Below are 23,742 nucleotides of genomic sequence, written 5' to 3'. Positions count from 1 at the left end.
TTAACTACTGGAATGAAGTATCAAACCTATTTGAATGAAGTAATAAATTACAAACAAATAAATGTATCACAACATTTTTAGAAAATCAAAATCCTAACAAGAGAATATCAATAAAACAGCTCATTACTTATAGTTATTTTTTCTTCTCATCTGTTTTGTCACAATTCCTTGAATGCCGACCAACCACGTAGCATTTGACAAATCTACGACCAAGCTTGGACAAATCCTTTATTTCTTCATTTGGCACATCTACGACCAGGCTTGGACATATACTTTATTTGGCAAATAAAACAAGACACTTGTGTAAAACATAAAAACTAACTGTTTTTAGTCAAACACAAATCAATCCGGTATATAATAAATTAAAAATGAATAGATATTTACTTCATTCTAGTAGGATTTTACTTCATTTTAAAACATTATTACTTCATTGGACTACGGTTTTACTTCATTCCAGTATTTGACCAAGCAAATGCCATGTACATACGAAAAACCAAGTTTTCCTACGTTTTCACTATATATGAATTAATCAAACCTTTACATTCTTTAAAACATTTCTACGAACACATCAAAGGCACAACTCCAAGCAACCATCTCTTACCTTAGATTGCTTTCCTCTTTTACTATGTCTCATCATGCTCGAATCACAATTGAAACCCCACAGATACTCCAAGCAAATAGGCAGTTTCACCTTCGATAAACGATTTGTGAGTGTCAACATTTCGAGTGTCAACCACAGATCACATTTCGACTTGAATAGGTTTGAGATGTCGTCAATTGTAGAAGAGGAAGTTGTGGAGTCGTCGATTTTGGCAGAGAAACAACGTTTGAGCATTGATTTGTAGTAGAAATGAGCGTCGATTTGCAGTAGAAATGAACGTCGATTTGGAGAAGAAGATTAGTGTCGCTTTGTAGAAGAAAATGTGTCGATTTGGAGAAGTATTCTTCGATTTGTAGAAAAAGAGAGCGAGAGAGATGAGAAAGAAGATGCGCAGCGTGAATGAGGAGAAACAACGTTGAAATTTTTTACCCTAGATGTAATTTGACCGAAATACCCCTGATTTGAAGTATATTGCTTACATAATGAAGTAGCAAAATTCATGAGGCAAGGTTTAATCTCATCCATTAAAATCTAGATCTAAGGGCCCTATTGGTCTCTAGTTCGGTCTTTAAGACTGATTTGTGAATAATTGGACTCTAGTATTACATATATATTTCATTAATTTTATATTATGTATGTATTGTATGGGTTCTGTTAGGTTGAGATTTTTAGGCCTAATTGAGAATTGAGATGCAATCTCAGCCACTCATTCACAATTTGCATGTGATGTCAACAGCGTGTAGTTTATGTCAACAAGGGGGTATTTTTGTCATTTTCGCGCGATGTCAACAACGGAGTCAACAACAAACGTTATTTATGTCAACTACGATGTCAACAACAAACTTTATTTATGTAAACTATTATGTCAACAACAAATATTTTCATGTCAACGATATATTATTTGTGTCAACAATAACGATTTACATATAATTTATGTCATCAACAAACATTTTCATGTCAACAGCTTATAGTATAATTTATGTCAACAATAATATTTTAGGCAATATCACAAACACATTATCTACACAACTCACGAATTCCAGCAACACAATCGAATGAAAAAGTGCATCCATATATTTAAAATGCATTAACTATCAAAGTTTGGCTACTGCACACCCTGGATCAAGAGCTCAATCTATTGAAAAATGCCAAAAATTAGAAATAGAATCACAATTGAAAAGTCTAGATACTAAAATTGAATCTTGTTTCCAATTCCAGAACTAAGAATTCATCTGTTCCTAACCTGCGAAGCAGAAATCCTCAACAATCCCCTACGAATCCTCGAATCAGCGGCCTTGGAAATCCTCATCTGAATCCTCATCTGAATCCTCATCAGCTCTCCAATTGTCACTGGCTTCTTCACCTTCCCTCCTGAGCCCAAATTGGCCGAATCGGACTCTGCTTCGAGCTGGTGGATCTCATTCCCAGCGCCTTCTTCATTTTCGACGTCGCCGCCGACGTCAGAGACCTCTACAAATTAGAATTCGAGCCGCCATTGGAGCTGCTGCTGTTGGGGGAATTAGCGTGGCCGCTGATATCTGATCAAAAACTTACCGTGCATCATCGGATATCTGATCGGGATGCGTAGTGATAAGGGGATAGATCAGAATTGAAGCGATGGGGGCCTCCGCCGCCGCTGCCGGCCTCCTCTGCTTCCTCCGCCTTGACGCCGGCTTCACCGTCACCAACCCCGTCACCTCCTCCTCCCGCCACATTGATCCACTGCCGCCCTCCACCGTGATGCTCGCAGTCGCGATGGCGGCGAAAAGGAGAAATTTCAAGCTCGTCTGCTCTCAGCTCCGTGACCCAGCGATAGGGCTAGGAATTTTCTGTAATTAGAATAAACATGAAATTACTATTCTACCATTTTATAATAAATTAATCTAAAAATATTTTTTTTGGCAAAATTTGGACCACTCATTTAATAAAAATGAGCGGCTAATATTGCATCTCATTTCTCAATTACCCTAAACAATCTCAATTGATCGTGAACCTATATTGTATTAGTATTATATATAGATGAACCTATATTGTATTAGTATTATATATACTCCAGTAACTTTTTTTTTTTCGTGACTCAATTACTTTAGGCTCAATTGATTTTATCATTTACTTCGTGACTAAGCTCGATAACACGACGGTGAAGACTGAAGACGCACCCGGTAACTGAAAATCGCATTTCATATTCAACGACGAAGAGCAATCAGTCGCATTACGTAAAACCCCTCTTTCAAAAACCGCAGTTTGCCATCACATTTCTCCCATGGCGACAGATCTGCACTCCCCACTGCCCAGATCCGCCACTGATTTGTTCGGCGATCCAATCGACGACGCCCACCCGCTATGGCTGAACCCCTCCAAGTTCTCCGACCCGGAATTCGATCCGGAGTCGTACATCTCCGATCTCCGCACCTTCGTCCCCTTCGACACTCTCCGCTCCGAGCTCCGATCTCACCTCGGCGCTCTCAAGCACGAGCTCGTCGAGCTCATCAACCGCGACTATGCCGATTTCGTCAGCCTCAGCACCAAGCTCGTCGACGTGGACGGCGTCGTGGTGCGTATGCGTGCCCCGCTCCTCGAGATCAAGGAGAAGATCTTGTCCTTCCGCGGATCCGTCGACAGTTCCTTGGCGGCGCTGCAGAGCCGGCTCAAGCAGCGCGCTCAGGCCAACGAGGCGCGGGAGGTCTTGGAGTTGCTGCTCGACACATTTCATGTCGTTTCTAAGGTACGGCTGATTTCGATTGGATTCAGAATTGGCGATTCAAATTTCTAGATCATGAAGTTGTTCCTTTGAAATTTGTAGTTTAGGAGTTCATATTGATTGGATAATGTTTGATGAAATGTGAATGTGTACTGCATGTCTATCATGTTTAAAAAAGTTTGTTTGAAATGGATGTGCTACTATCATGTCGGATCACACACAAAGTGTTAGAGTACTTCTTTTCTTCACGACCCAATTACAAGAGTCGGCCTTTGACGACTGATCTGTATATCATTTTTGCGGGCTATATGGTTTTTATTTTCGTGTAAGGTGCAATGAATGGGGATATATGGTTTGTAAAGGAATTCCTATTTTGAAATTGGAGGAATATGAGTTAGACTAATAAGCATCAGATAACTAAGGGAGCTCGATGCTGAAGATAGTTGCAACTCTAGTAAAGAAGTTTTTCAATTTACATGAGGCTTCCACTGTCTTACATATTGGTTCTTAATTTCTTATATTGGTTCTTAATGTCTGCTTCCAGGTTGAAAAATTGATAAAGGAACTGCCAACTGTTCCAGCTGATTGGCCAAAAGGCAGTAACATCAACTCTGCTGAGAAGGGTCAAATAAGCAATAGTATTTCTTTACAACATGCAGAAAACGGAACCAACCTCCGTGAAACACAAAGCATGCTCCTGGAGAGAATTGCTAGTGAAATGAACCGCCTTAAGTTTTATATTGCTCATGCACAGGTCTATCTTGCTCCATCTTGTACCGCGGCTTACATCCTTCTCTTCATTATAAAATTATGGCAAATGCACTGAAGACTTTTTTCCATGTTTTGATAAAACTATACTGGACTTTTATCATTGTGGATTTTTGTTCAACAACTTATTGACTCTATAGTAATTTGACTCTTGGCTGTTGAAAAATCGTATTTTACATATAGAGACCTGTAATACTGATTCTGATTCTGTCTGTGATGGCAGTACAGAACATGCCCTTCATAGAGAACATGGTGAAGAGGATTCAGAATGCTAGCTTGTTGCTAGATACAAGCTTGGGGCACTGTTTCATAGATGGGCTGGAGCACAAGGATGCAAGTGTTATCTACAATTGTTTACGTGCATATGCTGCTACTGATAATACCAATAGTGCTGAAGAAATTTTTCGCTCAACCATTGTAGCACCATTCATACAAAAAGTCATCCCTCATGGCTCATCTGTAACTGTTGGAGGGTCCACTGGAGATGATCTTGAGCAAGACTATGAAAGGATCAAGCAACATATTGAAGATGACTGTAAATTTCTGTTGGAGATATCTTCTACAGGTGTTCTTGTTTTTCAGTCAAAATAATGCAATTCTCCAATTCTGTTCTCCTGAAACTATCATGTTACAATGCTATACTAGTTGTTGCTAGTATCAAACTGTAAAAATGAGGATTTCTTAGTTGATTTGTTTTGCTTTGTATTTTCATTTTTCATTTTTTGCATTTATTTCTGGACCCTGTGCAGTGTGTGCATGCGATATGGACTTGCATCTCTTCATGACTTGATGTATCAATAGTATTATAAGTTTCTTAACACGTGCTGATTGTGTCAGTATCTCATTTTTTGCAGAAAATTCAGGTCTTCATGTTTTTAGCTTTCTGGCAAATTCTATACTCAAGGAGGTCTTATCAGCCATCCAAAAGGGGAAACCTGGGGCCTTCTCTCCCGGAAGGCCCACGGAGTTTTTGAAAAACTATAAGTCAAGCCTAAGTTTCTTGGAATATCTTGAAGGTGGTTGATGGGCTTTTAACATTCTATTTGCTCGTGACTTTTATCCTGTGTTACATTTTATGCTCATGCCCTTTGGTATTTTTCAAGGTCACTGTCCCTCTAGGTCTGCTGTTGCCAAACTCCGTGAAGAGCCAGTCTATATAGAGTTCATGAAGCAATGGAATACTGGAGTTTATTTCTCATTGAGGTATGTATGACAATTTATATAATTTCCTATACTTGATGCAAGGCCTTAAAAATCTTGGTATGGTTGAAATTTGAACTGTTGCTTTGTACCCTCAGGTTCCAGGAAATAGCTGGTTCTTTGGATTCTGCACTCACGTCTACTACACTTGTGCCGTCCCCGAACCTGGAAAACTCTCAAAGCTTGGTATTGAAGCAAAGTATCTCTCTTATGGATTGCTTGAGATCGTGTTGGAGAGATGATGTTCTCCTGCTTTCTTGTTCTGACAAGTTTCTGCGCTTATTTTTGCAACTTCTTTCAAGGTCAGCTTGCTCTATAGTTTTGGTTAATAAACTCGACCATTAGGATTTCAACCTGAACTAAAGTTTTTGTGTGAGATCTAATTGTTTATGGTGCAGATACTCCAATTGGTTGTCAGCTGGACTTAGTGCTCGAAAAGCTGGTAATGCAGCTGCCACTTCTGGATCTGAATGGGCAACATCTGCTTCCCCAGATGATTTCCTCTACGTATGTATCTCACCTAGTCAGATGATATCTCTACAAATAGATTTTCTTGCTGCCTTTTCCCCCCCGTATTTAGCTTTTGTTTACCTACCAAGTTGAGGATGCCATATGCTCTATGGAAGGTAGATTGCTATGTCCTGTAAGACCTGAAATGACTAACTAACCAACTGACTCCTGAAGAGGCTCTTATTCGAATTACCTTCCTGTCAAATAAAATAAGGATATTGTGCTACTTGTCATGAAGTTCTGTAGCTACTCTTTGCCTGACAAAATAGGTTTTATGTTGCAGATAATTCATGATTTAAATAATCTTGTGGAGGAAGTTCGCAGTGATTATCTTGACCATGTACTAGGGGTTCTCAAGTCTTGTTCCTCTGAAGTACTTGATCTTGTGAAGCAGAGTATTTTACAGGGTAGTGATTCCCTAAAAGTTCTTCAGACTCCTGTAATCAATTCAATCGTAGAAGCTCTTGTTGAGAAGTCTGTGGAGGTTAGTGATCTTTTTGCCAATTTCATTTTAATTCCTAAAAGATAGTATTAGAATGTAATGCTGCTGCTAGCAATAGAACCTTTTTGCAGATTTTTCTGGCAGATCGGTTTATCCTAACATTATTTGTGGATATTGCGTTGATGTGAGATGAAAAATTCTCTACACCAGAACCACCCTTATGCATGTTTCAATAATTTGTGTAGGATTTGCGACAAATCAAAGGAATAACTGCAACATTTAGGATGACGAACAAACCTCTTCCTGTTAGGCATTCACCCTATGTATCTGGGGTATTGCGCCCTTTAAAGGTAAGAGTGCTTTAGCTCATGAAACTTTACATCTTAGCAAGATCGAATTTCGGTCTACTTTTCTTAATTACTGGGAGCAATTGACTTGTTAGAAGTATTGTTTTCAAATGTACATACTGCTATTGCCTGTTGACCCTGAAACCACTGATTTGAGAAACTAGTCTGTTCTACGTCATGCTTTTTGCAGCTTTTTCTGGAAGGGAAGCAGGCTGCTACATACTTGACCACAGAGCACAGGGAGGAACTCCTACAAGGCACTGCTTCTGAGATCACTCGTCGATATTATGAATTAGCTTCTGACCTTGTTAGTGTGGTAAGTGATACCATCCGGAGAACTTTTTCTCCTGGTTCTGATTGTCCATATTTTTGAGCTCTTCTCAAAGTTAGTTTCCTATTCCTAGCTCTTTCTTAGGTGTTCAATAATATCATATTATGCGAACCTCATGGAAAAAGCACTAACATAAAAGCTACATTTCTTGTCATAATAGGTTTGAATTTAACCAACCTGAACAATTATGATATATAGTTAGATCTCTTAAGAATTTTTCTTGCGCCCTCTTTTGAAACCTACAATAGAAGAATTAACACAAGGTCCGTGTATAGGATTTATTGTGCTATTAAGAAGGTAGTTGTAGCTGCACTCAAAAAGTTTTAGGCATCAAGTAAATCTGCGATTTCTGTTTTATTTTCGGGGAGATCACCTACAACCTGATATTCAATTGACAGGCCAGGAAAACCGAGACATCACTTCAGAAAATACGTTTGGGCGCCCAAAGACGAGCTGGAGCAAGTTCAGATGTCTCAGACAATAACATATCTGATACAGACAAGATATGCATGCAGTTATTTCTTGATATTCAGGTGATATATAACTCTCATCAAATGCTGTGGAAACCGTAAGCCTGGCACTTTTTGGCTCACTCTTAGGAGTTTTATTTGATATTCAGGAGTATGGGCGTAACCTTGCTTTGCTCGGGGTTGATGCTACTTCTATGCCGGCATATCGTTCCTTGTGGCAGTGTGTTGCCCCTTCGGAAAGGCAAAACACCATAAGCTTCTAGTGCAGAATTTCGACAAAAGTGGACTCATGCTAGAAGAAGAGGAAACGTGAACCACAGCGGCCAAGATATACTGTTTTTGTTGTCCTTATATTGAGCCATTTTTCATGTGTAGGGTAAATTACTGGCTTATTTTATTTCATCTTCCGAGGTCATTCTGTGTTTTTTTAGCATTCTTATATGTATAAAACTGAATTACCGATGGAATCAGTGTTTTCTTGCAATGGTACTGTTGTCAAGTTTGTTTTCGATACAACAAATATACATACATATCTTATGTGATTACCATCTAAGAGCATTACGCTAGTCAATTGCATGTTTATTGTTGTTTGTTTTATTTTATACATTTAGTTTGTTTCTAGTATATTAAAAATTGTTATTCATATTTTAAATTTTTTAATTTTCCTGTTAATCAAAACTATAAATTCATATTCATTTATTTGAAACTGTAGAGAAAACATACAAACTGAATTTTGATTTTTATCAAAATTAAATTTGCTATTAATATTTTTAGTGTATTAGAATCAAACTAAATATATATAACAAAATAAATAATTCTAAATGTGCAATAACCGAGCGTGGTGCTTGCATAAGGTAGGTAACATGTTATATACTTATATTAATCTACAAATGTTAATCGATAAAAATAAATTCATTGACAGTCCTGTGATTCTGTCTGATCCATTGTTACATTTGTGTTACTACATCCAATTTGGTCACAAAAATTAGCAAAAAAATTTTTGTATGCACAGAACAACTGTTGAGACGAATAACAAGGTCATGAAATTCAACGACTTACTTAATCAATCAAAGAATTAGGATAAGAGATTAGCACTAACAAAATATGGCCAGCTAAAAGGAGTTAAATTTACAGTGTTACGAACATAGACAAACTTAAAACTTGTTTACACAACTAACCTCAAACAACTAAGCCTCATTATCTTTTGTGAGATAACTCCTTCATCTCTGACCACAGCCCGCATCCAAAGCTCCATAATTCTTTGAAAAAAGATTCATATAAGTAGTACAATTCCACCACCTACAAAAACAGTGTTAACACAATCTCTCTAAACCAAATTCAGAAACAAACAGGATCAGGTGATGACCTCGCCATAGGCAATGTACGATTCACACTGTCGTCTAAGGCCATTCAATTCGAACCGATCAGCTGCTGCAAGAATCTTGAGAGCGAACGAATTCGAACTAGCAATAGCCTCTACATCTCGTTTGTGAATCAATTGATTATATATAATCTTGAGAGCAAAGAAATTTGAACAAGCAATAGCCTCTATATCTCGTTTGTGAACCACTTAATTATATATAAACCAGAGGACAGCCTGCAAAAAATGAAATGCAGAGTATAATAAGTAAACACTCATGGTTGTTGTTTGGTATCTCAAATCAAAAGGACACAATTCATTGATGAAGTGAATACCTCAAACACATTAGTCTTCACATTTGAAACGACAATGTATTCGGATGGGGATTGGGATAACGAAAGAAGGTAAGGGCACCGTGCTGCTATAACAGCCTCATCGGCATAGTATATTCGATTTCCCACTTGGAAAACTAGGCAGCGCGCCAGTGGAGGGCCAGCCTTGGACGGCTGATCGACAAAAACACCTAAGGTTGCTCTGATTGTGATAGAATCATCTCTCACATACTCACTAGATTCGATATGGAAGTCGATCTCCCCATACCGTTTCCCAGCCTCTATACTGACAACATGCTTGTAAACTTTTCTATCATGAAAGCAAGAATATCCAGCATGAACACCAACATTTCCTCGGTCCAAAACCTCGAGAGAAGCAACGAGTTGCACGCTCGTTGCACTCTCGTTCTTAATGAGTAACGACACTAGGCTACGGTAGTGCGAAGATATGTCCTTCCCTTCAGGATAGAAATGTAGTCTAAATCTGTGACCTCCTACAACAAAAGGTCTACTCTGAATCCATTTACCCATCCCAATTCCTTCATATGCGGAGTAATTCCTCACCACAAACATGTAAGATTTCTTTTCCATCAATTTCACTCTGGTTTGCCCCTTTTCCATGATAGAAAAGCTTTGCATACGGCGTCGTTTTTCCTCTTGAAGCACCAAGGAGAAAACCTTGCTTAGATGTGGTAGAGGTTCCGATTCCTCGTAGATGAGTCGCGAACGTAGCTCGGAATAGGAGTCGTTGAGCCCCATCAGAAACTGGATAACACACTCTTGCTGCTGAAAAACGGACGCAATCGGCTGAAATTCCAGCAATTCATCCCAACATGCTCGGAATTTGTCGTGGTACGAATGTACATCCATGGATCCTTGCTTTAAATTCGCGAGCTGTCGCTTTAATCGGTAAATGCAAGCTGCCGCGTTACTGTGTGAGAAGCGTTTATGGAGATCCTTCCATATCTGAGCGGCGGATTCGAGGTGGAGCAAACTCGATCGTATCTCTGGATCGACCGAATTCCGGAGCCAGGAAACCGTAATGCTGTTGCACCGTATCCAATAGTTGTAACTAAGATCGAGCGTATCTGGTTTCGGGGTGGATCCGTCGATAAAACCTAGCTTGTTCTTCGCGGTGAGAGCCGTGAGCATACAGCGGCTCCAATCGTCGTAATTTGCACCGATCAGAAGATCGGAAACGAGTATTAAGCCAGGTGAATCGCCGTCGTGGACGTAGAATGGACCGCTGACGTCTTCCAAAAAATTGACTCCTCTTGAATCCTCGTCTCTTTTCATTTCAATGCATGAAGAAATTTACAAAAATCGATTGCACGATCATTTTTTTGATCGATGAAGAATCAGGATTGAGCTTTGAAGAAGAAAACAGAGAGGATTGAAGAGTTTAGAATGGAAAAGGAAGATACTGTATTTCTTCATGATGAAAAAAGAGATTTTTGAACGATTTAAGGTTGGTGATGACAATAATACTCTCTCGATTCGTATTCTTTTTCGAGACAATGCAAGCTAAACAAGTCTTTTCGAGCTATTTCGTTATCTACTTATTTTATCTTCATTTTACTCGGTACCACTTTCAATCTCGTGACGAAAAAAAATGTCTCGACATAGGCAGTAGGGGAGAGGACAAATTAATAATGCTTATTCTAACTAAATTATCTTTATATTCATGCAACAGCTTTAACTAAAAATTGCTAGGCTACAAAATTGGTTATTTCAACATATTCTTCCTGCCAAAACTTTCAAACGGGTAACACTATTCTTTAAACTTAAAATTCTAGATTTTACATGAATTCTTGAATAAATCTTGTTGATACCAATTTCCCACGAGCCAGGCAGAATCATTTGGAACTACCACTTGTTTCCAAACTTGATAAAATGTTGTCTAAATCTTGAAAATATGGCCAGCTCGACTGGTTTTGTTTATCGCTCTTGCTTTCCTGTTCAAAACGGATCAGATGTGAGAGTCGAAATTAGTCACAGAAACATAGGATACATGAGACATCTATCGAGGAAGTAAGAGATGTACGTATGCGTAGATTAGGAAACGAACCTCGTATTTTTGAACAAGGGATGTCCAGAGAGATTTACATTGTCCGGGGCTTCTACTGACTCCATCTGCCAACAAATTTGACGATATCTCTTCCCAGAGAGCCATCCGTCCTTTCTGAACTTGGAATCGATTATGAAGCTCCCCGCGCACTTTAATCAGCTTCTTGATCTCTTCGGGTCTCCACTTGTTCCTTTTCACAGTCTTGGATGATTTAGCACGCTGGTCTGGCAAACCAGGGTCAACTTCACTACGTTCGTCTTTGCCTTTTTCTTTGACTTCTGCTGCTTGAAGCAATTCGCCATTAGGTTCAGCTTGAACTGGCTCTGATGAGGATACAAATGGCTTCCAAAAGTTATCTGATTCATCGGTTTTTGGTGCTCTATCTGGCAATCGAGAATTTGAAGCAGCTATTTCACCTCGAACCTCATCAAAATCCTGATCTGTAAAATCAGCCATTAAAAATCTTAAGAAATGTACAGACAGGACTCCAAACAGATATAAATGCTATGTGATGACAAACAACCAGCAAAATCGCAGAGAGTCGTCTTAGAAAACTAACCTTCTAATTCTTGTACAGATGTACTTTTTTCAAATGCAAAGTCATTGCCATCTTCCTCTCGCCTAGCAATTGGTTGTTTTCTCTTCTCGTGTCTATCGATTGCTTTTCGCGATGCTGAGAACTCAGGATTGATATGGGCCTTTCCAGATAGTTTTTCATTGATTTCATCAGCAACCACTCCAACTGGATTCTCAATAGCAATTGCTATCACTTCCGGTCTTTTGCTACTGTACTTCCTCACCATTTTTCTCAAAACTTCCGACACTATTCTTTCCATATGAGCTAGAGGGCAACTCACTGGGCAGCTCGACAGAGCAGCATGTGCAGCCTTATGAAGTGCATCCAAAAGCTTCCCTTTATCTAGCCATAAGCATCGCGTTGTAATTCTTATTTTTCCTTTTAATGTCTTCTCACCCGAACCATCTGGACGCATAATTTCCATGCTGCATTGATAGGCGAGGCTGTAATCATGCGTTCAAAAAAGCAAAGACCAGTACAGGCAGGATTTCTGGATGACATACCTGACAACTATAATGCCATCCGATGCAATTCTCATTCTCTCATCGATACATAGTTCAGTTGCTGTGCCAAATGCTTTGTCACCATCGCTGTACATCAACTGGTGTTCAAATACAATAAGTAGGATATTTATTAGCTATCTACAGGTTGTGATGTGCCCTCATCTAGATATATGTACGAAAGAGAGAGAACAGATGAGGAGTTCCCTTAACCTGCAGATTCTCTTTACCAAGGGCAATGAACCCATTTGATAGAACTCTTCTATTTCTCAGATGTGACACCCCTAGCATCTCCCCATTCTTTATAACCTGAAATCGAAAGGGGAGTTACATAATTAACGCCATGTGATGCAAGAATTCAGTGTTCCATTCTATTAAAACATCTGTGGGAGATGGACATGAAAACATTAGAGATGGACCTCCGTAACTAGTGTCTTAATCAAGATAAAGAATGAAACTTACAGGAAATATCATATTAAATGGAAGCCAGATTAGAATTTAAACTGAAATTAATTACTTACAGTAGTATGCCGAACCCCAGTTGATCTTCCCAGCAACTCATGCTCTTTCAAGAATAAGAGCTCTCCATGAATAGGCAGGAAGTGTTGAGGTTTAACAATTTTTAGCACTTCATCCTTACAAAAAGAATACAGTAAAACTTCATTATATGAATCCAACCAGCTAATTATGTCAAGGAAATATCAGTATCTAAAAATGCCAGAGAGATTAGTAGGCTATTTAAGTGACATCATTAATAATGTGTACGGTAAAAGATCCACTTGGAAATGTGCAAAACATGATGCATGGGAATGAATAAACCCCCTTCAGCATTCACACCAAGGTACAAGGCACACTTTTAAATATTTTAATCATTAGAACAATCTAAAGCTAAAACCGTCAGTGATGGTAACAAGAATTTGTATGCGGCGAACACAATAAGATCTGTGAGCTGAATGATTGCTTCTGAACTTTGAAGGTTCGGCATATAGAACCCACCTTACATCATCACTGCGTGAAGTAGCACATTACAAGGATTTTCTAAAGCAGTCAAATGTCTTACCAGTTCTTCACGATGAGCGTGACCAGATGTATGCAGCAGTTCATTCTTCCCCATAACTATTTGTGGTCCAATTTCTGCGAGGCGATTCATCATTTTCATGACTCTTGTCTCATTGCCTGGGATTACCTATAATATAGAAGTTATAAGCAGTCCACATGAAACTACTCAAACAAAAGAGTCAGATATAGAATTAGGAATGCAAATACTTAGAGAGCCCATAAATCCCCCTGAAATGAAAGATCTGGATGCATTTGTGAACAATGATGGGACAAGTCTTGATTCAAAGAACATACAACAATTTAGTTTAGAGTCTTCACTGCAAGGATAAGGAGCATGTAAGATGGAATTCGGTGAGCACTTCAATAGGAAAATTAACCCACTGGCCAATTTTTACCGCAAAACTAGGCTTCCAAAACCAAGAGGCTTGTTTCGGAAATGCTTAGTTTCAATATATGAGGTATCAGCTCACATACAGTAACAGAAACATTCCAATTGTCTTGAAGGACATGTAAAATATAATTTCAAAGAAATAAGTTCGGATATTTAGGAACTTTTAAGATCAGAGGATATGCTTTCGCGTTCCATGAATTCAGTAAGTAAAACCAACTAGAGCTCTAGCATCTTGCACAAGCATAGTTTTGTTTCCTTTCTCATCATATGATGAGGAATTGAGATTTTCTGGTGCAAATGTAGCCATATGCAGAGTTTTAACATCATAGTAATGAATAAAATCTCAACAGAAGACTTTCTTATACTAGTATGTTATTTATGACAACAGTGAATCGCAAGATCTCTAAAGACCAAGAATTTCAAAATTAGTCTTAAATCTATCAGAATATCTTTTACCTTAGCAGAATATAAGATTAAATCTTCTTTGTTCAACTTGAGGGAATGGCTACTTCCATGTGAGGCAAGATTCAGTGCTGCACGTGGTTCTGCCTGACAGAGTTGGAGATTAATTCATAAACCAGACATTCTACAATCAAACATTAACAGAAAAGGCTAGAGTGGCCTACTTGAGAACCAGTGGTGACAATTAGCAAGTCTTTTGGGGCATAAGCATCAATATCTTCCACTTTCACCTGTTTACCAAAACTTTATCAGAAAGTTGACAAAAGTACATTACTTATAACAAGTGCAACATAGGGGAATAATCAAAGGTATGATTGACATTCTGCTTAGATATTTGATAATTACACGTGAAAGCTAGTAATCAAAGTTCCATCAGTGTATAAATAAAGCAAGGATATGGCAGCTGTTTATATTATTCAAGATATAATTTACATAAAATTTAAAAGGCTAACATCAACACAGGGTGTTGGGAGGATCTCTGGAAGATGGCGTCCTCTTTCTCCAAGTTGTTTCGATTGATGTATCACATTTTTTCATTCCATCATCAACTCATGGCTTCTATTTTCCAACTCTCCTATTCAAACTTGTTAGATCCTGAGAGATTCTGATTGTACGTCCTACTATTTATAGCTAACAAGAGCGCTATGACAAACACATGGACATGGTTCCAATGCAACTAAAGATTGTCTGAAGAAAGACCAAATTGTAGCGAGTGAAAATGCAAGACATTACCAGAGTTGAAGGATCAATGGGTGCCTTTCCATCTTTCCACGCAGCATCAAGGTAAGTCCTCAAGGACATGCCAACAAATACCTAAATTATGAATGCCAAAAATTGCCAATGCAATTTCTTTCTCAGATAATTTCGACAGTAAACTTCTGAGTGAAAAATAGGGAAAAATAGATGTAGCATACCAGCTTCCGCCCAGTCAGATCAGCTGCAGCCTTTACACTGCCAAGCCGATGAATATTCGAGGCAAATTGAGTGGTGATAACCCTTCCTTTCGCAGCTGATATATGTCTCAATAATGAATCAGCCACGACTGTCTCACTTAGTGTCCTTCCTGGTGAAAGCACATTTGTCGAATCACTCATCATCTACAAACCAAGAGACAGAAAAAAAAGATAGCTATTTGAGCCTTTCTGAAGAATGATTCATGAATATAATGTATTTATTTTAATAATACAACACTAACAGCATTATTAATTATAAAAGAATGTATAAACTTGGAGGGTCTTCAAAGTTTTCCTACTTTATTGCATCGTCTTCAAATTCAAGAATATGTTATGGTCATGAATGAGCAGTGCAAGAATAGCTCACACGAAAATTGGGCAATATCTGACACCCTTGAGCATTTTTTGGTTAATCATGATTATAAATCAGTAAACATAATTTTATACTCCGGATAAGATTTACTATTGAGCAGAGATTAACAAAGAAGTTGAACTGCTCACCAAAGTCACTCCTTCCTTTGAAAGTTCTTCCAGAGCTTCACGATCAAAAACATTCCCATCTAATGGCGCCTCATCTATCTGAAATTATTTGTTAATATCAATTATCAAAACACTGAAAAAGTAAAAATAATTATCCACAAAAGTAAATATCCTAAAAGAAAGGAATGATATAGATATGCAAAGTACCTTCCAGTCTCCTGTGTGAAGAATAGTACCATCAGCACATCGGAAAACCAACCCACAGCAATCTGGAATAGAATGTGTCACTCTTATTGGCTCAACTTCGAAAGGCCCAGCAACAAATCTTCTCCGTGTATTGAACACCTTAAGTCTAGATGGGAGAAACATCCCAAACTCCTTTAGACGCTTCTTAATAAGCTGTTTTAAAAAAAAGAATGGACATGGGATTAATAAGTATCAACAGTTTGTGGTCCTTCCAATACCTCATGTGGATGCATATTGAGATATAGAAATTAGAACTGCTAGATTGAAAGAATGATAGGACGGATAAAGAACCTTTAGCATAATCACGACATTTAATAATGCCAGTATTGAATGGATTGAGTAAAGTGAATCGCAAATGAAAATATCACAAACCTCCATCGTGAAGGACGAAGCAAATATTGGTGTATGAGAATCCAAAGCTGGAATAACCTGAAGTGGGCAAAACCAGTGAAAACATAATACCATGATTCAATAAAAAGTAACATTGTCAGGAACTTATAACAAAACTACTAAGGATTTGGAAACTCTCCATAAGTCTCTTACTCTGTAGGAATATGCAAGAGTATAAGATGGAGATACATTCATAGGTTGCACTGTTGCAGAGTATTGAGTGTCCCCAATATTTAGCAGTTACATAAATTTCCAGCAGCCTCAAAGAAGGTTCACATATCAGTTTTTCCCGTGATAAAAAAAATGCAGAAGTAATTTACAAGGACCAGACGTAATTGGTGAGCCCAAGATCAACAAAAAAGCTCATGCAAAAATCACTTAACACTAACACCACCCCACTTTGAGAAATGAAGAGCAAAATAGAGGCTTAGTTAAAACAATTTGTTACATAGAAGGAAAGCTATAAATTTCAGAGAACCCTGCATTTGAGGACTTCCTCGGGCAGGAAATGTATCACATAACCATAAACCATCACCAATTCACTACGTCATTTCACTGCTTAGTCAGCAACATTGAAAGTTAACCAGCTTTAGATCTACCCTATTTTAATGGCAGGAGCAAAGAAAAAACACAAACATCTACACACATCTTAAAAAGAGCTTATCTAGGCTAGTTCAACTTGCATCAAAACTTCAGAGATGACTGCACTTTTAAGTTTTCATGCACTCTATATTTAGCAGCTCTACGCTGTCAATCATGGCATAATATATTGCAAGAAGTAGAATTAGAAACTTTACCCAAGGCAACGCACCAATGTGATCTTCATGCCCGTGAGTAATAACTACAGCTTCAATTTTGTGGCTCCATTTTTTTATAAAAGTGGTATCAGGAATAATCTTCTGGATACCAAGTTCGTCATAGCTGAGATGCACATATAGAGCATTATCAAGATTTAAAAATGGACAAAACAGTAGTGATTAGAAAAGGATTAAAGGACATTGATGTGTCTAGAATTATAGAGTTTCTGGCGGTTGGACTTAAAATAAAAAGAGTCTTCACAAGGTCATGCGATAAACTAAAGTTTTACTAGTTTTTAATGAGATAAGACAGAACAAGATCAAGAATATGCCGTTCAGAAAAAACCCAACGTATAGATTCTCAACACAACAAATACTAACTACTCGCCAAGAACAACTCTGTCTAAGGAAATAGACTATATGTACGTCCTTGCGAGCTTCCCTGTGGTGTAGCCGTGTAGAATGTTAAAAAAAATTACAGTTTCGTTAGAACTTACTCTGGGAACATAATACCAGCATCGATTAGAATATATCTGTCGTAATTCCCCACTAGCATGCAATTCATCCCTATTTCTCCTAAGCCACCAATAGGCAGTACACGTAGAGGCGGTCCATCAGAGCCTTCATAAAATTGCTCCATCTTGCGTTTAACCGAATCCTCCATACTCTTTCCAGCTCCTTCTCTTCTTCCATACCGTCTGTTAGGTACCGTAGAACCCCTTGTACCTGTAATTCATACACATGAGACACTTCTCGCATTGCTTGGGATCAAGATACCTCATTAGTACAACTAAAAAGTAAAAAACTGAGAGAACAAAGCATAAGTTAGTCGTAGCCATTCGTTCGCGCCTGAATCCCTAGTTCGAACACCGTGGGTAATGATCAATCAATCAATCAATGGCACGTCCAAGAACACACAATACAGTGATAAAAGCCACAATAAATATTAATACATCCACGTTTTCATCCTCATTAAGTATTAACAAGTGTAACAAATTTAAAAAAAAAAAAAAAAACTTACAGTTTATCCCCAAATGAATTGCTTGAACAAAGTTCACATTTTTATCGAACTCGACACAGATAAGAGCTAAAACAAAAATACAAAACAGAATAGAATTGTATGAAGCACACCTTTTACTGAAGGGACGGATACACAGCAGGTAATGAAGCGCCGTCTGGGCTTCGGCTGACACCAAAAGAGCTTGTTCGGGCATAGCGAAATTGCGCTCAAAGCCGCCATAATTAACAGTGGCACGAGTGTGACGAAAATCTATATGCTATACATAGATTCAGGAGAAGCGATTGAAGCTTAAATTCAAAACCTTGAAGAAAATGTGTGGGCGCGCGAAATGAATGTGTCGCAGGGTTTAAGGCGGATTGCTCACTTCACTTTGCTATGGTGCCCAAAAAATATCTTTTGCTTATCAACAAAAACAGAGAAAACCAAAGAGATTAGATTTTAGAAGCGGCACGACACCATCTGCCTTAAAACGCGACTGTCGTATAACTAAATTGCGACTTTTGTATAACTAAAATGCGACATGACTATTTGAATATATTGTAATTATACAATGGTTATATATTTTCACAGAATAACTTCCATAACTGTTAGCATTTTTTATACAGTAACTCTTTTCTTTTTTAGGAACCAAACTCGTTCGTCGTGTGTAAACAATAGCGTGCTAACCACACATGACGTGAGTCGAGAAATGGGAGGGGAGATATAATAAATTGAGCTATTCTTATCAAACCAAGTATAGTAGCAACCAAACATGATTTACAGTTGACAAAGGTGTAAAATCCATCTTGTACTGATCAAAACTATAACAGATATAAACATCCACAAATGAATGCATATACTACCAATCAAGATAGAGAGGAGAATTTCAAGTCATGGAGACATCATTGCTTTCACTGATGCGGGATCAATGTTTGGTTTCGCCTGAACTTGAGCCGCGTACTGCAAGTTCCAGAGAATATCCTCAAAAGACGGGCGAGTTGATGACTCGGGGGAAATGCAGTTGCTCGTCAAGGTTATGGCAATGGAAAGTGACTCCTGCGAGCAAGATGCCAGCACAGTCGGATCAACTACTCGCCTCTGCCCCTCTGGATTGCCAAGATAAGCCTGTAAATTGCACAAAACAGTTATTCAGATTGACAAACTCAATGATCAGTAAATATGCTCCAATTCTAAGCCATCCAGGAATATAGTTACCATTTCATTGAGTAGAAACGACTCGTTTCTTGAACGAACAGACGGCCCAACAAGCGACTCAAGTAGTATGATGCCAAAGCTATAAATATCATCCTCCAGGCTCTTCGTCTGCCTGCAAACACGGGTTCGAGTCAAAACCAATGCAACCACAAAAGGGCGAAAAACAACAACTATTGATGGATTTATGATGGAGACGCGATCTTACCATGTTCTCAGTGCTCCTTCTTTCTCCTAAAGAAAAATGATCAAGACACAAAAGAGTGAGTGATTACAGTGGATTGCAATATCTTCAACCAACTAATACACAGAGAGAGTGTCAAACCTTGTCATTGTCAATATCTTGAGCTACAACAGACAATCCGTAATCACTCAATTTTCCAATCCTATGCTCATTTAGCAAGATGTTGTTGGCCTTCAACCGGTTGCTGTAGAAGCCGGGAATAACTCCAGTATGCAGAAAATGGACCGCCTTGGCAATGCCGATCAATACAGCCAGCCTATCCGACCAGTTGAGCACCTTCTCTGGATTCGTTTCTGAGATCGCAATGCAAAGAAGGCGTAATATTAGTTCTGTTTCTGACAGAAGTTGCTAAAAAGATATTTGCGGGCGATCCTCACCAGATAGATGAGCTCGATAGTTGCCATTCGGTACATATTCATAGATGAGGTAGACATTGTTGGCACCAGACACTTCTTTTCCTTCACTCTCGATGCAGTGTCCCAAGAAGCAGACAAGATGAGGATGCCTGAGCTTAGCCAGCAAATCGAGCCTTAGTTTGAGATTCCGGATTGTGTACTTTTTCGACACCACCAGGCAGCGTATAGCTACCAGTGTGCCATTGTCCAGCCTTCCTTTGTACATCTGAGTAGAAAACAAGATATAAAAACTTGCAACATTTGGGACATTTCGTTTCAAATAGTGTTCGATCAATCATGTATTCACAACATTAGTGGCCTATTTATATACAAGTAAAATGATCATCAATACAAGAGGCGTTTGTACCTTTCCGGTCGACCCTTTGCCCATCAACGCAGAACTCTCAAAGTTGTTGGTAGAAGCCTTCAACTCGTCCAGAGAAAACGGACGATGAGCTGGTGACTCTTGCAGGCTTAACTTGCCCGAGACGGAAATATACCCTGTGGAGTAAAATGCAATGCTTTAGAAAGTCTCATGAGGTTCAAACAGTTAAGTTGGGATGGGAGCATACTAGCACTGGTCGGAAACTCTGCATTGTATCCGGTGACAGATATATTATCATGAACTGCATTCTGGAGCAAGTGCTGCTCGGACGTCCCATGAGTGCAATACTTTCGACACAACACAAGAAAAACAACTGCTAGAAGCACCACAACTCCACCAATCACACCTATCACCACCCCCACACTTTTCCTCCCTCGTGATTTCGCCTTCTCTTGGAGAATAGCCGCACAGTATGTTTCAGAATGCTGCTGATACTTTGGATCAGTCGCCAAGCAATTCCAACTGAACTGCACTGTTCTATTTTTCACAACAGAGCTCAAACAAGGCGGCAACATGCCTCTCAGTCTATTATTGGACATATCAACCAGCTGAAGCTTGCTCCCACAGCTCAAACGCGGTGGTAGAACTCCATCCAGCATGTTCGACTCCAAGTTCAGCAAAACCATATCAGGCAACGAAACGAGCCCCTCTATACCAGCCACCTCAGTTAGAGCATTGAAAGAGAGGTCAAGCTGCTGTAGCTGACTCAATTTTCCATACTGCTTAGGAATTCCACCTGAGAAAGAGTTGTTGCTCAGCACAACCGCGGCTATGCCACTTGGCAGGCTAGGAAGGCCGGAATCCAGCTTGTTGTTGCTCAAATCCAACGAATGCAAGCTCGTTAAACCACTCAGATCCATCACCTTCCCGGATATCACATTGTTGGACAGATTGATATCAGTTAATGAAAATGGACTTATCCAATCAGGGAAAGTGCCATTCAAGAAGTTCCCTTCGAGTTTAAGCACTCGAAGAGTGGAAATTCTTGGGAAAGAGACAGGAACAGATCCATACAGATAGTTCCAGCTCAAGTCCAACGATTCGAGAGAATCCAGCCGATAAATCATGGCCGGGATGGGGCCCCAGAGGCCCAACGAGACGAGGGTGAGAGCTCTCAAGCTGTTCAATCTCGACAAAGTGGCCACGAGTGAGTCCATGGAGAAGTTCCCAGACAGTGTCTGTGGAGGAGATGGGAATCCATCGAAGCTAGGTGGCCTTGGCTTCGTATCACCGTATATTCTGATCTCAACGACGATGCTGTTTTGGCACGAGACGTTCACTTGTGGAGTGGAGGTGAAGCAGAGATCAATGCCGGGAGTTAGCCAGTGATCTAACTGTTTTGGATACTCTAATTGCTTTCTCAGCTGTTGAAGAACTTGTGTTTGAGAGGATTGGAACTGATGTGTCTCCCAAATCAAGAAACTCCATGATAAACAGAGTGACAGAATGAATCTTGAGTATGAAAATGACAGTTTCATGACAAAAACACAGAGAATGCAGAGATAGAGCAGAAAGCAGCAAATGAAGTTGCAATAAAAAGGTAACCAAAAAAATCCAAGAATTCAACAAAATTCACCAAAAAAAGTGAAGTGAAAAAAATGAAGGAATTTTGAATTGAGAGTGTAGTATTTGTTGAGGCACGTTTTTTTTTCTTGTTCTTGAAAATTGGTGGAAGCCAATAATGGAGAGGAATTTTCAGTGATTAATTAAGAAGGTGGAGGTTGATGAAATTTATTGTTGTGACTGTGAAGTCAATGCTTACAGTGAGGATATATAGTTGATATTGACTTATTTGTATATAGTATTTTTTTTGTGGTAAAAGAAATCTTTTCTTCATAGGAGTATAGCTTTCTCTTGGGATAATATTGTGCTTTAGCCTTTTAGAAAGATTCCATGTAAAAAAAGGAATTCAAATTTGTTTTCAGAGCAACCAGTCAAGTGATATGTAAGATTTAAAAAAATTATTGCAATATTTAAGTAGTGAACTATGTGGATTTTAATATAAATTTGATAAAATATGAGAGAGATAAAGAGAAAAAATGATTTAGAGTATTTATTAGTGAAAATTGTAATTTACATTATTAAAAATAAAAAAAAAATGCCTAATTTTATAAATTGTCCAAAATGAAAATGCATGACCATTAATTGTGGATGAACATTTTTTGTAGCAATATAAATTTGAGTACTGGAAAGGTGAGTATTATTGCAAAGTTGGGATAGTCTTTATTCTTGAAGATATAAATGCGTCGAATGTTTGATGCATACAGCTAGCATACCTTGAAAAGGTATGAATGAAAGGATTAGAAGATTAGTACTAATTTCCCATACAATTAAATTGTGCATTTATTATGATATTTGTTGCAACTTGCCATCAATGAGACAAGTTTCTAATCCATGGTAGTATTATTTTTTCAATTATTTGGCACAAAATCGTTATACATTTTTTCAAATGAGAGCTGGAGCCTGGATGTGTCACAATCATCATCTATGTGTTAAATTTGTCAGATTGTCGATGCAATATAATTTCCTAGTATCTCTTTGTGTTTCAGTAGATCTAATCTTGTCGGTGCCATTAGGAATTTGACGTTGGATTGGATTAGGTAAATTGATAAAGTCAGAGTTAAAGTATTATTACTGAAAAATAATAACTACTCGTAATTGAGAAATTATTAGATTAGTAGTATTAGTGAAAACTGATAGTTATATTAAGTAAATTGATAAAGTTATTGTCGTGCCATTAAGAATTTCACATTAGAATATAATATTAAGTAAATTGATAAAATTAGAGAAAGATAAAATGAGAAAATATTTGAAGTATTATTAGTGAAAAATAATAGAGTAATCATAATAGAAAGGAAATTATTAAATTATTAGTATTAGTGAAAATTGATGGTACTCATTATTAGAAAGATAAATTCACCGTGTATAGATAGAGACAAATTTAACGAATGTCTAAAATAAAATTATTTTGTATCATTGTGTGGACAATCGAGTAATATAAGATGCCAAGTGAGACTAATTGCTTCAACTCATTTTAAAAGACACGTTCCTTTAATTCCATTCTAGATGACATACTATTTCTTAAGATAGAACTATCATTTTCTTCTCTTAAAATAGAGATTTTGGTGGAACTGTTCGACCGTAACAATTTGTTATGTTAGTCATCTAATAAGTCAAATGGTTACAAGATTCTTCCCACTTAATTTTGGAATTTTGAATTATATTTAGTCTATGAATATCTTTCAACTCTCAAGAACAATTCAACAAATCATCTAAGAACAAAATCTATAATTAGATCTGTGTCGATGTTAATATGCTGCAATTGAAGCTAAGTCCGTTAATTATTTTTTCACCGAATACGTAATGTCATCTATAAAGAATATATGTCATGTTTGGTTGGCGGGAAAGTAAAGTTGTCAAGGAAAATAATTCCTGGGAAAATAAATCCCGGAAATATGATTTCTAGTAACTTTACTTTCCTGTGTTTGGAAAATATCAAGATTTTAAATTTATACTTAATT

General features: G+C 38.1%; 4 protein-coding genes across 6 annotated transcripts; 1 reads left to right on the top strand and 3 right to left on the bottom strand.

Moving 5' to 3' along the window:
• The first annotated feature begins 2,774 nt into the window (after positions 1-2,774).
• Positions 2,775-7,854, top strand: LOC125193227 (oligomeric golgi complex subunit-like protein). The gene is made up of 12 exons (XM_048090991.2): positions 2,775-3,326; positions 3,847-4,056; positions 4,299-4,635; positions 4,925-5,086; positions 5,174-5,273; positions 5,369-5,572; positions 5,669-5,777; positions 6,064-6,264; positions 6,468-6,572; positions 6,760-6,885; positions 7,299-7,433; positions 7,520-7,854. Exons 1-12 carry the CDS (start codon positions 2,865-2,867, stop codon positions 7,631-7,633), a joined length of 2,265 nt encoding a protein of 754 aa, XP_047946948.2. The 5' UTR covers positions 2,775-2,864; the 3' UTR covers positions 7,634-7,854.
• A 942-nt stretch (positions 7,855-8,796) lies between these two features.
• LOC125202086 (uncharacterized) lies at positions 8,797-10,607 on the bottom strand. Its single transcript, XM_048100412.2, has 2 exons — positions 9,066-10,607; positions 8,797-8,967 (listed from the first exon to the last, which is right to left on the bottom strand). The coding sequence occupies exons 1-2, from the start codon at positions 10,356-10,358 to the stop codon at positions 8,941-8,943; spliced, it is 1,320 nt and encodes a 439-aa protein (XP_047956369.2). The 5' UTR covers positions 10,359-10,607; the 3' UTR covers positions 8,797-8,940.
• Positions 10,608-10,697: 90 nt separating this feature from the next.
• On the bottom strand, positions 10,698-18,436 carry EMB2746 (RNA-metabolising metallo-beta-lactamase family protein). 3 transcript variants are annotated; one of them, XM_048099297.2, is made up of 17 exons: positions 18,117-18,436; positions 17,483-17,711; positions 16,986-17,109; positions 16,171-16,227; positions 15,760-15,951; positions 15,574-15,651; positions 15,034-15,216; positions 14,852-14,932; positions 14,284-14,349; positions 14,114-14,206; positions 13,268-13,393; positions 12,729-12,842; positions 12,421-12,516; positions 12,211-12,308; positions 11,690-12,132; positions 11,131-11,570; positions 10,698-11,017 (listed from the first exon to the last, which is right to left on the bottom strand). In XM_048099297.2, the coding sequence occupies exons 1-17, from the start codon at positions 18,223-18,225 to the stop codon at positions 10,919-10,921; spliced, it is 2,628 nt and encodes an 875-aa protein (XP_047955254.2). In that variant the 5' UTR covers positions 18,226-18,436; the 3' UTR covers positions 10,698-10,918. The 3 variants fall into 3 exon arrangements, with proteins under 3 accessions (XP_047955254.2, XP_047955255.2, XP_088920561.1); XM_048099298.2 differs by lacking the exon at positions 18,117-18,436 and having other exon boundaries at positions 17,000-17,109; positions 17,483-17,624; XM_089064435.1 differs by lacking the exons at positions 16,986-17,109; positions 17,483-17,711; positions 18,117-18,436 and adding an exon at positions 16,342-16,434.
• A 271-nt stretch (positions 18,437-18,707) lies between these two features.
• On the bottom strand, positions 18,708-21,937 carry LOC125200984 (putative inactive leucine-rich repeat receptor-like protein kinase At3g03770). The gene is made up of 7 exons (XM_048098837.2): positions 20,409-21,937; positions 20,204-20,337; positions 19,819-20,062; positions 19,523-19,734; positions 19,406-19,431; positions 19,201-19,312; positions 18,708-19,110 (listed from the first exon to the last, which is right to left on the bottom strand). The coding sequence occupies exons 1-7, from the start codon at positions 21,697-21,699 to the stop codon at positions 18,877-18,879; spliced, it is 2,253 nt and encodes a 750-aa protein (XP_047954794.2). The 5' UTR covers positions 21,700-21,937; the 3' UTR covers positions 18,708-18,876.
• Positions 21,938-23,742: the final 1,805 nt, after the last annotated feature.

This window comes from Salvia hispanica, chromosome 2 (assembly GCF_029641045.1).
Source record: "Salvia hispanica isolate PSC_SH4W2 chromosome 2, Shi_PSC_v1, whole genome shotgun sequence".
Classification (NCBI taxonomy): domain Eukaryota; kingdom Viridiplantae; phylum Streptophyta; class Magnoliopsida; order Lamiales; family Lamiaceae; genus Salvia; species Salvia hispanica.
This window is presented reverse-complemented; position numbering and strand designations above follow the sequence as displayed.